The sequence below is a fragment of the Schistocerca americana genome, chromosome X, assembly GCF_021461395.2.
Source record: "Schistocerca americana isolate TAMUIC-IGC-003095 chromosome X, iqSchAmer2.1, whole genome shotgun sequence".
Classification (NCBI taxonomy): Eukaryota; Metazoa; Arthropoda; class Insecta; order Orthoptera; family Acrididae; genus Schistocerca; species Schistocerca americana.
In genome coordinates this window covers 385,247,584-385,263,627 of record NC_060130.1, presented here as the reverse complement: position 1 = coordinate 385,263,627, position 16,044 = coordinate 385,247,584, and the positions used below count along the sequence as shown (strand labels likewise).

Here is a 16,044-nt window from a genome sequence, read left to right as displayed (position 1 = left end):
AGGTAGCATTTAACAATAAAGTAACCCATTGCATGGAGTTTGTGATAAGTACTGTCTTTATTTTGTGATTTTTCTTTTGCCTTCTATTTTTCAGTCAGTCCCTAATGACACTTGGAAAATCTGCAAGCTTAATGAGAACTACGAGATATGTGATAGTTACCCAGCAGTGTGGGCCGTTCCTGCACAAGCTACAGACGATGACTTGAGAGCTGTGGCCGCATTTCGAAGCAGAGGGCGTGTGCCAGTACTGTCGTGGATACATCCAGAGAGCCAAGCCACCATAACACGATGCTCTCAGCCATTGGTGGGTGTTGGTGGTAAACGTTCACGTGAAGATGAGCGTTACATTCAGCTTATTATGGATGCAAATGCTCAATCACACAAACTGTTCATTATGGATGCAAGACCAAGGTTTGTATGCAATTATTATTATTTTCTGTATTTGTGTAACAGATGTTCTGCGAAAATGTTTTGTTCTTGTTACACATAAGTGCTGCACTATTGTAAAAACTGTAAATCTTTTCTATGTTTATTCAGTTATTAAAAGAAATATTTTTAATGTATGGTTGGTGCCAGACTGGTAAAAGTGTTTCATTCTAGGAAAGACGAGAAGGGGAATTTTGACTCCTGCATAAAAATTGCACTGATGTGGTTAAATTTTATTTGGTTTGATTTGACTTGCAATATTACATAAAGTATTGATATTTTTATTTGTTTGTCGATACATAAACTTTTATTAACCATTCAGCACTACCCAGTCCACAGCGTTAATCTCTTCTAAGACACCATGTAAACATGCCTGTTATTGTAACACCCTGTAAGATCTAGAAGATAGTGCAAGGTTTTGTTTTTCACCAGGACTTGCAGATGGATGAGGAACTAAGCAAAAGCTTGGAGAAGTGAAGAGTCCACTTCGTATATCATATAAAATGTGTGATTAAAAACTTACAGGAATTTTTAAAAGAATCTTTATTTATTCAACAACAACAACAACAACAACTTTGTCCCACTCAACTTGCTCCAGTGGGCTGATAATTTTGACAGGGTCTTCTGCAGCATATTCTAGAAGTTCTCTTTTTCAGGCCACTTCCACATTTTTCCACGACAAAGAGCATGGAACCCTTCGTTGCTCTTTTTGTGACTCATGCTGGATACAGTTTTGCTTCAAAGTAATCCCTCTTAGATATACCACAATACACTTGTGCCAGCAGTTTTTCCAATCTTGGAAGCACTTCAGAAACTCGCTTTTCATTATATTGTTAAGCTCCTTCAGTGATTCTGTTTTTATCACATCAGTGGTGGCAGAAAGATGTCTTTTTGTTGTTCTTTTTGGCTTCGGAAATAGAAAGAAGCCGCAGGGGCAGTGTCCAGCAAATACGTTGGCTGAGGCAACATAAAGATTTATTTATTAATTTTTATTTTATCCCCCCCCCCCCCCCCCCCCCGAGAGAGAGGAAAAAAACAACAACATCGAGATCTGAGCAGCTGTGATGTGATGATGAAATTTCCACTAATGGTTCGCCACACTTCTGGTAGTTTTCTTTATATTGCTTCAGCCATTTGGTGCATAACTTCCAGTTAGTATTCCTTATTGACTGTACAGCTGTCAGATAGAAACTCATCGTGCACCATCCCATTATAGTAGAAGAAAATGGTGAGAACCACCTTCACATGTGATCGAACTTGTCAATTTTTTTGGAATTGGCTCTTCAAGCAGTTTCCTTTAGGATGAGTAGGCCTTGTTTTCGGTGTAGTACCTGTATTCACGTTTCACCACCTGTTATAACCTTCTTTACAAGTTCTGGATCATTGTTGAGTTAATTCAGAAATTCATGAGTAATGTCTATGCAACATTGTTTTTGGTTGAAATCCAACAATTTCAGAACAAACTTTGCTGTTAAGTTTCATGCCGAAAAGTCCAAAAAAATTGCTGAGTGTGAACCAAAGGATATGCTGACACCATCAGCAAATTCTTTAATGGTGATACCGCAATTTTTGAGAACAATTTTCTTTATTTCTTTTACATTATTGTTAGTAAGTGATGTGCTAGGACATCCAGGGTTGTTGTCACCTTCAATGTCTTCTTGACCCTATTTGAAACGTTTATACCACTCATGAACTATACCACCCATAAACTCTTGTCTTACTTGTAGTAGTTTCAACAGAACCCAGAATCAACATTTTGAATGAGGTGCAGCACTTCAATCCATTTCTCAAGTAAAATTTAATTGAAATTCTTTGATCCATCTTTTTTGAAATTAAAAATCTGCCGAGCACTCGAAAAAAACGCACAGCCTTTTCGACTGTCAACAGTAAACTACATATTCACTTCACTGAAAATGCAAAAAGTATGAACAATGCAACTTGTGAATACTGTGGTTGGCCACATCATGGAAACCACCCCCACTCCAACCCCGATCTCCAAAGTGTGCTACCCTGGTTAAAAGTCTAGAGCCACCTAGAAAAAGTACATCCCATCCCAGTGGTATCAAATTTTGCTTCTACTGTGGTGAGGTTGTCAGCAGTACCTTAAGCACTTATTCCCCCAACATTGGACTCTTGATTGTCAAACAAGTACATTAGCCTGTCTGGGACATAGGCCCTCCCCTCTTGTGGTTCCTATAGCATCATCTTCAGGGACCTCAACTCCCCTTACCCAAGCAGAAAAGCTGCATACTTCTCTGAGGGACACATCAACTCTTGGTCTTCAATTGTATTGAGCTGTAAAATGTTTTTATTCACAATGGAGGAATAGTGTCATCATCCTGATCCTTATAAACCAACAAAAACACATTGTGTGTAGACAGCTAGTAACTGATTAGCCTTACCAGTGTGTTCTGCAAACTTCTTTAAACTGTTATATCCTGACTATTATGTTGAGTTCTCGAATCGTGGGACCTTTTCTCCCCCTATCAGTGTGGTTTCTGAGAGAGATGATCCAAAACTGATAGTCTGGATTTATAGGAAAAAATTATCCAACAGTCTTTTTCTAAACACCAATATCTCATGGCAGTCTTTTTTTACCTACACATTGCATTCAACATAGTTTGTTGAAATCACATTTATTTACCCTCCATGACGGGGGCTTTCATGGCTCCCCACTGATTTTTACTTAAGTTTTCAACCCTCCAGCCATTTCAGGTTGGAGTTTGTATATCGCTCAGCTCCACACAGGTCCAAGAGAACTCTGTCCATCAGGGCTCCATGCTAAGTTTTCCACACTTCCTCATCCACATCAACAGGCTAGTGGCCTCCATCAGCCCATTGGCTCTTGGGTAATGATAGTTCTGTTTTTTGTGAAGTCAGGTGATGTGATACTGTCTTCATAACATCTCGATACCACAGTTAACAATTTACTTTTGATGTTGTCACTGCTGTCTTTGTAAGAGCTTTGCAGGGATGTCATCTATACCTATTGCTTTGATTTTGACCTATTTAGTACAAGGAAAAGAACTCTTCTTTTGTTGTTGGGGATCTCTTATTGATTCATCACTTACTTTTTCTTCTTCAGTATACTCATGTAAACTCCCCAATTTCACCATCACTGTAAAGGTCTTAAATATGTACTTTCCATTGGTCACTTTCATCTTCTTGTCAAATAGCAGCTCCCCATTTTATTCAGTAATTTACTCTTGGTTCTCTGTCTGTGTTGCAACAGTTTAATCTTGGACCAAACATCATCCTGTTTCCTGAATTTAAAATTGTCTTCTATTTCTTCCCTAATTTCTCCCAGCCACTCTTCTTCCTCTGAATGGCATGTTGTTGTTACCCTGCTTTTGATTGATTTACATTGATGAAGGCCTCTCTCTCTCTCTCTCTCTCTCTGCGTGTGTGTGTGTGTGTGTTGTTGTTGTTGTTGGTTGTTTTTTTTTTTTTTTTTTTTTTTTTTTTTTTTTTTTTAGTGACTCTTCCTTTTGTAATTGAGCTCCAACATTTCTGGGGTGATCCAAGATTCCTGGGTTTTAACTTTGCTATTCCTAGTATGTCTGTGGCTGCATTTGTTGTATTTGACTTGATAATATCTCAACAATTTTCTTCATTGTCTGATTCAGTTGTTGCTTGCTTGAATTCATGCACGACAAGTGCATCCATCAGTTTATATATTGCTCATTTCGTTGGATATTTCAGCTGGTGCTTCTTAAATCTGATATTGCACTTTGGTTATGTCAAAATGTTGACCCTTCGTGTGAGTTTCTGTTCTTTGTTGTAGGTTCAGATTGATAACACAGTCTCGTCACCCATTACAATTTTTTCCAGAAAAGAATTTTCAGCGTTCTGCATTTCAGTCAGGTCATCGCAGGCGTTCTTGATATGCTGTGGCCACTCATCCACTGCTTAATACTGTCTGCTCGCAACTGACTGGTCAAATGCAATGCTGCTGTTTACAGTAGTTAGTACAAGCTGCCGCCATAGTTAGTACACTGATGTTGCTTATATGCCAGGAATGAAATCTGTCATGGAACCTTTTTAGATGGATGGTGTATATTAACACCAGGGAAGCTGTGACCAGATTGTACTAGGTTTCTGTTCCTCTGCTGTACTACTATGTAATCAGTTATACATATCCCACTATCACAAGGTGTCTTTCACACATAGTTCCTTCTCTTTAGAGCTTCATCTATTTTTTATAACCATCTCATGTTTAGAAAATTCTAATAACTTCCCACCTCTTGAATTCATTCTTCCCAATCTGTACTTAACAGCATGCTCAGGGTTGTCTTGATGTGCTGACTGACACGTTATCATCTCCCATGAGAATAACATTGTCCTTTGTGTTCATCATTTCCATTAAGTGTTCAATGGAGACATAAGCATTCTTTTTCTGTGTCATTACTGTTTGTCATGAAAAAATATATTTGAATTATTGTTATGTCAACTGTGCTAACTTTTAACTTCATTATTAATATCCTATTACTCACATGAAAAAGGTGTTCAGCACATTATGCACCCATTTCTTTGTTAACACAGTATCTACTGCTTTCTCCCCTGACTTGGTTTCCACTGTGTATTATTCTGACGTCTACTGATCTAAAGTCCTTATTGCCAGGCCATCTTGTCTCAAATATTCCTAAAATATCCAGGTGGTACTTGAGAATAGCTAGCATATTGTGCTATTTGAGACTCACAATGTAATAATTCTGCTTAAGTCTGTCAGTTTTGCTCTGTTAAGTGTGATATATTGAATTCTGCTGGCAAGGAAGTCTTGAATCCATTGACAGGTCTGATCCAGTATTCAGTAGTAAGCTCATATTTTTTTCACTAAATGGCAGTGCCCCCCTGCGGGTTCGGGGGTTAGAATAGGCCCACGGTATTCCTGCCTGTCGTAAGAGGCGACTAAAAGGAGTCTCAAATGTTTCGGCCTTATGTGATGGTCCCCTCTCTGGTTTGACCTCCATCTTTCTAAATTATTCCGAAGAGCGACCCAATTGGGGAAGGGCGCCTTACATGGTGCACTGCATCCGTCGTGCATTGAGACCTTTAGCCAGCTTTTTCGTCATTGCAAAGGTGTCCCGCTCGTTTTCCATCTCTTGGGCGAGGATACGCCCCTGGGTGCAATTGCCACGCTGCACTCTGCAGTGTTGCTTTTAACTGCAACTACGACCTTGGACTTTTTTGCACCTAAGATCCAGCACGGTAGCCAGTCCGTTGTGGTGGGGCCGCCATGTACCCTGTTGGTTGTAGCCCCCTGACAACACAGGGATCGCTCTACTGATGCCTGCGCCGTTAACTCCCCACGTATGCCAAGGAGTAGATGCCCATCTCCCTGGGGCATCGGGACTCCCGGCAACGGCCATCCTGGCAGGTGGCCTTTGCTGTGGCTGGGTGGCGCCCGTGGGGAGGGCCCTTGGTCGGAGTAGGTGGCGTCAGGGCGAATGACCCGCAATGAAGCGTGGTACATCATCTCTCGCTGGTGGGCCTCCACCAGCAGTCTCTAAGCAATCGAGGTCTAACGTCAACGGGAAGAAATTTGATCAGAGATCGTTTCCCTCCCTAGCTACTCCATGGGAGGAACGTCTTGCTAAAGAAGGCAGTGGAGAATATTCACCCCGGTACCTCATGTGTACGCGGGTTGATGGGAGAATCGTTTATGTCGACCAAGCCCCAGTTTTTTGTGGAGCATTTAGAGGACAAGTTCGGGGAGGTGGAGGGCTTGTCCAAAATGCGCTCTGGTTCTGTGCTCGTCAAAACGGCATCCTCTGCCCAGTCACGGATGTTGCTCAATTGTGACAAGTTGGGGGATGTTTCAGTTAGCATCACGCCGCATAAGAGTCTCAACATGGTCCAGGATATTATATTCCACAGGGATCTTCTTCTGCAGTCTGATGATGAATTACGCGCCAACCTCAAACGACGAGGTGTTCACTTCGTCCGGCGCGTCCATCGGGGTCCGAGGGATGATCAGGTAGCCACCGGTGCCTTCATCTTGGCCTTCGAAGGTGTTGTTTTACCCGAAAAGGTCAAGGTGATGGTTTACCGTTGTGATGTGAAGCCATATTTTCCTCCTCCGATGCGGTGTTTTAAATGCTGGAAGTTCGGGCACATGTCATCTCGCTGTACTTCCGGCATCACATGTCGAGATTGTGGATGTCCTTCGCATCCCAATACTCCATGTGCTCCGCCTCCCATCTGTGTTAACTGCGGAGAACACCATTCACCCTGCTCACTGGACAGTCGGATCTTCCGGAAGGAAAGGAAGATAATGGAATATAAGACCCTGGACTGCGTGACCTACACCGAGGCAAGACGGAAGTATGAGCGGCTACATCCTGTGCCCATGACGTCTACCTATGCCGCTGCTGCAACACCGGTTCGAACCTCTACAGTGTCGTCACCTACAGTTCGATCTCAGCTTTGTCAGAATTCACCGGCCCCCTTGGTTGTGGGGGGCACTTCACTCCCTGTTGCTCCTGCTCCATCTACTTCAGGAGCAACACCGCCCCAACCACCGGGGACATCTGTTCCCCCTTCCCAGCCGGAGAAGCATGAGTCTTCTTCAGCTCCTCTCGCCCGGAAGGGGTCCCTTGGGTCCCTCCCATCCCAGGCTTTGCCCAGTGCCAAAGCGGACACCCGCAAGTATCTCAAACAACCACCGGTCGCTGGTCGTAGGGCGTCACGGTCGTCTTCAGTCCCTGAGACTGACCCAGTGAGGCCCTCCCAGCCAGAACCACCTAAGACACAGCGCGCAAAGCAGTCCAAGAAAAAGGCTCCCATGCATCCTGACATTGCGGTGGCACCTGTCCCACCGCAACCTTCTCACTCTGCATCCGAAGATGAGGTGGAGATTCTGGCGTCAGCTGAGGACCTGAATCTCGCCGGTCCCTCGGACGCAGTGGATGGCTGTTGTACAGGTGGTGACTCAGTAGCAGTGGGGGCCCAGGAGGCATAATCTGCCTCCCCAGTCCCTTCTCGACTTTCCCATCCATGGACACTGGCATCCTCCAGTGGAACTGCAGCGGTTTCTTCCACCATCTAGCTGAGCTCCGCCAACTTCTCAGCCTTCACCCTTTCTTCTGCATTGCTCTTCAGGAAACTTGGTTTCCAGCAATGCGAACCCCCGCCCTCCGTGGCTATCGGGGTTATTATAAGAACCAGGCAGCTTATGAAAGGGTGTCTGGTGGCGTCTGCATATATGTCCTTACCTCTCTTCACAGCGAGTTTGTACCTCTCCAAACACCTTTAGAGGCTGTCGCTGTTCGGGTGTGGACGCCACAGGCTGTTACCGTCTGCAGTCTTTACCTTCCACCGGATGGTGATGTCGCGCAGCATGTCCTGGCTGCGCTGATAGCCCAATTGCCGCCACCTTTCTTGCTATTGGGCGACTTCAACGCCCATAACCCTCTGTGGGGTGGGTCAGTGGCAACAGCTCGCGGCACCACCATTGAGCATTTATTGTCGCAGCTTGATCTCTCGATTTTAAATGATGGTGCCTTCACACACTTCAGTGTGGCGCATGGCACATACTCCGCCATCGACCTTTCAATCTGTAGCCCTAGCCTCTTACCGTCTGTCCACTGGAGTGTGCATGACGACCTGTGTGGTAGTGACCACTTTCCGATCTTTCTGTCACTACCACAGCGTCACTCTTCTGGGCGCCCTAGCAGATGGGCAATGAATAAAGCTGACTGGGACTTGTTCTCCTCCGTTGCCGCTATTGAGCCTCTCTCTAATGATGACATTGATGCGGTGGTTCAATCGGTCACCACCGGCATCGTTACTGCCGCCGAATCTGCCATTCCCCGTTCTTCTGGATCCCCTCGGCGGAGGGCTGTGCCTTGGTGGTCGCCTGAGATCGCTGAAGCGATTAAAGATCGCCGGCAGGCGCTCCAGCATCACAAGTGACATCCCTCCATAGACCACCTTATCGCCTTCAAACGGCTGCGTGCGCGGGCCCGCCTCCTTATCCGCCAAGGCAAGAAGGAGTGCTGGGAGCGGTATGTGTCCACCATTGGCCTCCATGTCACTCCATCGCAGGTCTGGGCCAAGATTCGACGCATCTATGGCTGTCGGACCCCTGTCAGCGTCCCTGCGCTCTCACTGCATGGAGCAGTTTGTACTGACTCCGACGTCATTGCAAACCGCTTAGCAGAACATTTTGCTATGAGTTCCGCTTCTGCGAATTACCCCCAGGCCTTCCGCTCCATTAAAGAGCGGATGGAACGTCGGAGCCTTTCGTTTCGCACCCACCACCCAGAATCTTACAATGCTCCATTCAGTGAGTGGGAATTTCGCAGTGCCCTAGCAGCTTGCCCTGATACCGCTCCTGGGCCAGATGGCATCCACTGTCAGATGCTGAAACACCTTTCAGTGGACTGCCAACGGCGCCTCCTCGATCTTTACAACCGTCTTTGGGTTGTGGGGGAGTTTCCGTCAAAATGGCGGGAAAGCGTTGTCATCCCCGTTTTGAAACCTGGAAAGAGCCCTCTGGAGGTGGACAGCTACTGTCCCATTAGCCTCACCAACGTTCTTTGCAAATTGCTTGAACGGATGGTGAGCCGGCGCTTGAATTGGGTACTGGAGTCTCGGGGCCTTCTGGCTCCGTCTCAGGGTGGGTTCCGTAAAGGCCGCTCCGCCGCCGACAATCTGGTGAGCGTGGAGTCGGCCATCCGTACTGCCTTTGCCCGCCGTCAGCACCTGGTTGCTGTCTTTTTCGACATGCGGAAGGCGTACGATACGACATGGCGTCATCACATCCTTTCTACGCTTCATGGATGGGGTCTTCGGGGCCCTCTGCCGATCTTTATCAGAAATTTTCTGTCGTATCGTACCTTCCGCGTGCAAGTCGCGGCCTCATATAGTTCCTCCCACGTCCAGGAGACCGGTGTGCCACAGGGTTCTGTTTTAAGTGTCTGCCTGTTTTTAATAGGCATTAACGGGCTCACTGCGGCCGTGGGAAATTCTGTCTCCGCTTCCCTGTATGCTGACGACTTCTGCCTTTACTACAGCTCTACTGGCATTGCAGCTGTTGAACGTCAGCTACAGGGCACTATCTGCAAGGCGCAGTCTTGGGCTGTAGCTCATGGGTTCCAGTTTTCGGCAGCCAAGACCTGCGTTATGCATTTCTGCCGGCGACGTACTGTCCACCCGGAGCCGCGGCTTTATCTTGCTGGCGAACTTCTTTCAGTGGTGGAATCACACAGGTTTTTGGGGGTGGTTTTCGATGCCCGGTTGATTTGGCTGCCTCATATCCGGCAGCTTAAACAGGCATGTTGGCTTCATCTAAACGCTCTGAGATGCTTGAGCCACACTCGCTGGGGCGCCGACTGATCTACCCTGTTGCGGCTCTACCAGGCGTTAATCCAGTCCCGTCTGGATTATAGGTGCCTGGCTTATGGCTCAGCATCCCCATCTGCGTTGCAGGTGCTGGACCCAATTCTCCACAGCGGGATACGCCTTGCCACTGGTGCTTTCCGCAACAGCCCTGTGGACAGCATACTAGTGGAGGCAGGTGTCCCTCTACTGTGGTTCCGACGCCAACAATTACTGGCTGCTTGTGCTGCCCATGTTTTTAGCTTGCCCGGGCATCCAAATTACCGTGTCCTGTTCCCGCAGTCAGTCGTCCATCTGCCAAACCGTCGGCCCCGGTCGGATTGTTCGACCGCCGTACGCGTCAAGGAGCTCCTCTCTGGGCTTGGGTTTTTCCCAGTTCCACCTCCTTTCCGGGCACCTCTGCGCACGCCCCCATGGTGTGTGCCTCGCCCTTGCCTTCGGCTCGATTTGGCACAGAGCCCGAAGGACTCCGTCCCTCCGGAGGCCTTCCGATGCCACTTTTATTCCATCCTGGCCACGTATCTGGGCTCTGGAGTTGTTTACACCGACGGTTCGATGGTTGCTGGTCGTGTCGGGTATGCACTAACTCTAGGGGACCATTCCGAACAACGTTCCTTGCTGGATGGCTGCAGCGCTTACACCGCTGAGCTGCTCGCCATCTTTCGTGCCCTAGAGTATATCCGCTCCTGCTCAGGTGAGTCCTTCGTTATCTGTAGCGATTCCCTCAGCGGTTTACGAGCTCTCGACCAGTGTTTTCCTCGTTCTCGTCTGGTGATGGCTATCCACGAGTCCCTGCATACTCTTGCGCGTTGCGGCCGCTCTGTGGTCTTTGTGTGGACCCCCGGTCACGTCGGTATCCCGGGCAATGAACGTGTTGACCACCTGGCCAAACAGGCCACCAGTGAACCCACCCTGGACATTGGCCTCCCGGAGACTGATTTGTGGGCAGTTTTCCGCTGCGAAGTTCTCTCACTTTGGGACACTGAATGGCGCAATCTGCCCATGCCAAACAAACTCCGTTCTCTCAAGGCGACGACGCGTGTGTGGCAGTCATCCATGCGAGCCACTCGCAGAGATTCAGTTGTTCTTTGTCGGCTCCGCATTGGCCACACCCGACTGTCTCACAGTTATTTATTGCATCGTGAGGACCCACCTCTCTGTCGCTGTGGGGCGGTTTTGACGGTGGTGCACATTTTATTAACTTGTCCGCTTTTAACTGTGCTCAGGCAGACATTTGCGCTGCCCGATACGCTCCCTGCCCTTTTACTAGATGACTCTGCCATGGTGGACTTAGTTTTGCGTTTTATTCGGGCAGGGGGTTTTTCTAGTTTAATCTGAGTGTTTGTTTTTTAGCATTGATTCTGGCTTTTAGCCTCTGATTTTAAACTGAGTTTTTAATGTGTTCTTGGTGGTTGGCTTTTCCTCTTTTTTTTCTCTATGGTCGGCCAACCACCGTCACACTCTGTGTGTTTTAATTTGTTTTGTCTGATCTCTGTCGGAGTATTTCTCGTCCTGTGTCGTCTGACGTCTTTCCTGCTGTTCGTTTTTTATTCTCTTTGGGCAGTTTTAATTTTTTTGGAAAAAGGGACCAATGACCATCGCAGTCTGATCCCTTTAATCCCACAAACCAACCAACCAAATGGCAGTGTGGAATGGTGTCAAATGCCTTCCTGAAGTCAAAGAACATCGCATCTACCTGAGGACTGTTGCTTACAGCACTATGGTACTCATGGATGAATAGAGCGAGCTGAGTTTCATAGGATGCCTGTTTGCAGAGTCCATGTTGATTTTTATAAGGGAATATTTTCCTAAGCTTTTCCTTCTCCTAATGTCATAATTCTTGAGCATAAAACATGTTTCATAATTTTACAACAGACTGACATCATTGATGTAAGCGTATAATTATGTACAAAGACCTTTCTTGAAAATGGGAATGACCTGCACTTTGACTTGGTATTTCCATTTGCCAATTGAATGAGTGTACCAAACATGAATGAAGAGGGAAGAGTATGGTTGACAGTGACAAGCTCACATCGAGGAAGGAAATTAAAACTGCTCTTTCAAGAGAATTGTCCTGGCATACACTTTAACAGATTTAAGAATATCATAAAAAACTGAAATCTGGATTGCTGGATGGGGACTGACCTGATGTCCTCGCAAGTATGAGTCCAATGTCATACTACTGCACCACTTTACATGGTGAGGATTTAAAATGCTTTATAAGAGACTTTCCTACAGGATCAAATTAACACCTTACTAAAATTATTCCAAAAATATATTTTAATAACAAAAACAAAACCCTGTTGGTGGAAATACCGTCTGTGTGTTAAAATGAAAACTTTTCACCTTAAACATGTATGCTTATAAGAGCAAATCCAGAAGGTATAAAAATAGGTTAGTGTATCCGGGGTATTTCTCTGTGAGAAAGTGAACTTTTTAGCTATTGGTACACAATTTGCATTATCCATCATCCTTACAAGTTGTAAACTACAGAAGTTGCAAGCACTGTGATTGCTCTTCACTTTTGAGTCATGTACATGCTACTGTCTTGCGTCTTATGCTAGTGACATTTATTTTTTTGCAAGCATTATTGATTTTATTATGGTTGTTATATTAAGTCTTAAAACAAAACAAATAAAATTAATTATTTTTAGTGTGTATTTGGAAACTAAATATTGTATGTCTGCAAGACATAGGCCATGGCTAATTTTTCATCGCTTGTGATCCAACATCCAGTACGGCAGTAATTGTATATTGCTTATAGATTTTGTAATATATCTTATAGTAAGATAGTTTTTGTTTCCCTCATGTTTGATGTTCTGTCTGTCCTTTTATAGTGCTAATGCAATTGCCAACAAGGCTAAAGGTGGTGGCTACGAATCCGAAGATGCATATCAAAATGCGGAATTAGTATTTCTGGATATTCACAATATCCACGTTATGAGAGAATCTCTTCGTAAACTTAAAGGTAAGGCGTCTTCTCAGATTTCATATTTACCAGAATTCTATTTAATATGGCAGGCCATTGTAGCACTAGTACTTCATAGTAGTTTCACTTTATAGGTGAGCTAGAACAATTCTTAACATGGATGTTTCAGAAAGAGAATTCAATGTATACCTGATCAAGTAGTGCATTTTGAAGTATTAACTGTGGACTTCATTTTGGCAAGCTGATCTGTTGGTCAAACCTTTGTCAGAAAAAGTTGAAAAATTCAACACATCTTCCACTTTGTCTCTGTTCAATGGCTGAACTTAAAAAGCAATGTAAGTTATTCCACATTGCTTGGTTAATCTAGGAACCTGACACCATATTTCTTGGCAATATATACAGCTGTTCAGTGGACAGTAGCAGTGTACTCTTTGTTCTGATTATTCTGTTGCCATGAATTATCCTCATTAATTATGTTTGTCATTCATGAAAATAAATCCCTGAATTTATAGAGTAATTTGATCACTGTTCATTGGTTTTAAGGGTTATTGTGTTAACCCTACATTTTGACTTACCTGAAACAACAAACAGAAAACAAAACTTAGGTGAAAACTAGGCAGTGAAGGAACAAAGCTTGTGTCAACAGAATTTAATTCCCCTGTAGCCTATATAGTCGCCAAGGTACAATGGACTGTGCATTACATTTTGGCCAACATTTGTACACCTGAGTATCACAAGAGTTCAAAAATCAGTTCGTTTCAGTAGCCAATGAGTGTGCGGCTGAAAGGTTGATATAACTGGAGATAATAGTCCACTGATTTAGGAAAGTGTAATGGAGGTGATGCTCCTTTATATGCATGGTAGGATGTGGAGGAAATCAATACTGCTGAAAGTAAGTTGCATTCCTTATGGCTAGGTACAGCAAAAAAATTTTGTTTTGTGTCCAATTTTACTGTTATTTTCTGCCAATTTTTGCATTATTTTTGTGCTGATTTTGATACCAGTTTATTTTGAAGTATCATATGTTCAAATTTTTCTCTGATTTAATTGTTTTTCAGTGTTTTGTTGAAAATGAACATAGGCATACATAAGAAGCTGTGCAGCTGCAGAGGAGTTCCCCCTCATCGCCCAATATCATCCCGGCCTGGAGCAACTGACCCATGTCCTCTGCCAGGGCTTTGTCTATCTATCTATCATGCCCTGAAATGAGTGACATTCTGCCCAAGACCCCTCCCACATCTCCCCACACAACAGCCTAGTCCATCCCTATGCCACTCCTACTCCTGACTCCTTGCCACATGGATCATATCCCTGTGGAAGATCAAAGTGCAAGACTTGCCCTATCCACCCACTCAGCACATCCTACTCCAGTCCTGTCACAGGCTTATCCTACCTCTTCTGAGACAGCCACCTGTGAAAGCAGTCATGTCATATACCAACCCTGCTGCAAGTACTGCAAAGCTTTTTATATTGGTATGACCAGCTATCCACCTAGATGAATGGCCACCGCTAAACTGTTGCAGGAAAAAACCCAGGAATTTTTTAGAATTCTGGGAATTTTCCATTGTTTCAATTTTCAGTTAAATTTTTGTCATTTTGGTGATAGGAACTGTTACTCTAATCATAAATTTTACTGTAGCCCACCACTGCAGAGTAATACTTCAGCAATAAAACATAAATGAGAGAATAGCACCAAAATGAAACTTAGATTACAAATAAAATACACCACTTACAATAATACACATTGCTCACACAAGTGTCTGCTGATATCAAAACTTGTCAACGACTTTAATATGAAAAATGTGCAATACTTTGTAACAGCAAACTTCTTTCAATGGGCATAATGACAAAACTGTTCACAATAGGTTCATTTGATTATCTGTCAGTGCACTCAAGTACAGGCGCATAGCAGTAATCGTGTATGAGCAGCACCTTCTCCCAATTCTGGCTACTTGACATGTCTGTCAGCTGTCCAAGCAGCAAGCAGCCAGATACTAGCTGGAAAATTTTTTCTAGGTCACCCAAGCTGCAACATTCGTACATGCGTTGAGCAGTCTGAGTTGTAGTGGAGGGTAGTCTGAACATGACCCATGTTTGTGTGTTGTGATTTTGCTGTTTTCTCTTGGTTTACAGCTCTCAGATCGAATAAAAACAAAAACAGATTTCTGTGGCTGTGAGGTATCAGTTGAATTAAAATACACTCAAATAATTACAGAAGGCTAAAATAGGTTGCTCATTCAGTTTTCTGGTTTTATTTTATTTCCACACTATTGGCAATCAAGCACGCATCATCTCACTGAACAGTGAAGTTTTTTTTGTTAGTTGGCTAAAGAAATTTGGCTTTTATTAATCTTTTCTGCAGAAGCAGCCAATTTGTTTGAAACAAAGTGTTTCATTCCACAGAGTTGACTAGTTTCAACTTTTTACTGAATTTCAAGTGCATGTTTTCATCTTTTGGCATGTATGGCATAATGCTGTAGTAAAGAACCAAACATCAGATAATCCAGTACTGGTACTCCAAGGAACTTGGCATCCCAAAAACCACAGTGAAAAGCTTCATACTAGGTAGGGTATTAAGCTTTAAGTGTGAATCTGGATATAGAAATGCTGAATTGTACATTTTAGTATGATTTACAAAACTCCAATGCTCTTGGAATATTCAGATGTCCTGTTTCTTTTGTGACATAATGTAAGATCTGTTAATGCCATATACATACAGATATATGTAAATGTTCACTTGAAGATGACTTAACAGGCAGATTTGGTCAGTAGTATTGAGTAAAATGTTTTGTTTCAAATATACTGACAGCTTCATCAAAATTTTAAAAAACTGCCATCCGTGAAACACAGTGCATTTTGATCACAAGACATGTTTCAAAAAATGGTTCAAATGGCTCTGAGCACTATGGGACTTAACAGCTGTGGTCATCAGTCCCCTAGAACTTAGAACTACTTAAACCTAACTAACCTAAGGACATCACACACATCCATGCCCGAGGCAGGATTCGAACCTGCAACCGTAGCAGTCGCTCGGTGACATGTTTCAGTACTTGTTTGGTACCTCATCTAAGCTTGGCATATTTTCTTAATTTGCGTTACTTATGTCTTAAATTTACAGAACACCATTTTTCGGTAAATTATAGACTGGCAGCACACTGTGTTTTATCATTGTATCTCCCCACAAGGCCTTATATTTATTGCTGGTGTAGAGTATAAACTGCCAGTTTTACAGTTTGTTGGCTTCACATATAACCTTGTTAATTTTTCATACCATTTGAAAAAGTCATGAAAAACTTATTGTCCTTAGTTCTGGCATATACAAACTTTTTTAATTTTTGCAACAAATT

General features: G+C 44.1%; 1 protein-coding gene across 2 annotated transcripts in view; it reads left to right on the top strand.

Annotated features, from left to right (window-relative positions):
- LOC124555567 (myotubularin-related protein 2) overlaps positions 1-16,044 on the top strand; it is a 182,921-nt gene that overhangs the window by 73,842 nt on the left and 93,035 nt on the right. For both annotated transcript variants that reach the window (XM_047129526.1, XM_047129525.1), the window contains 2 exons: positions 95-411; positions 12,606-12,736. In XM_047129526.1, coding sequence (XP_046985482.1) covers positions 95-411; positions 12,606-12,736 — 448 coding nt within the window. The remainder of the gene's footprint in view (positions 1-94; positions 412-12,605; positions 12,737-16,044) is intronic.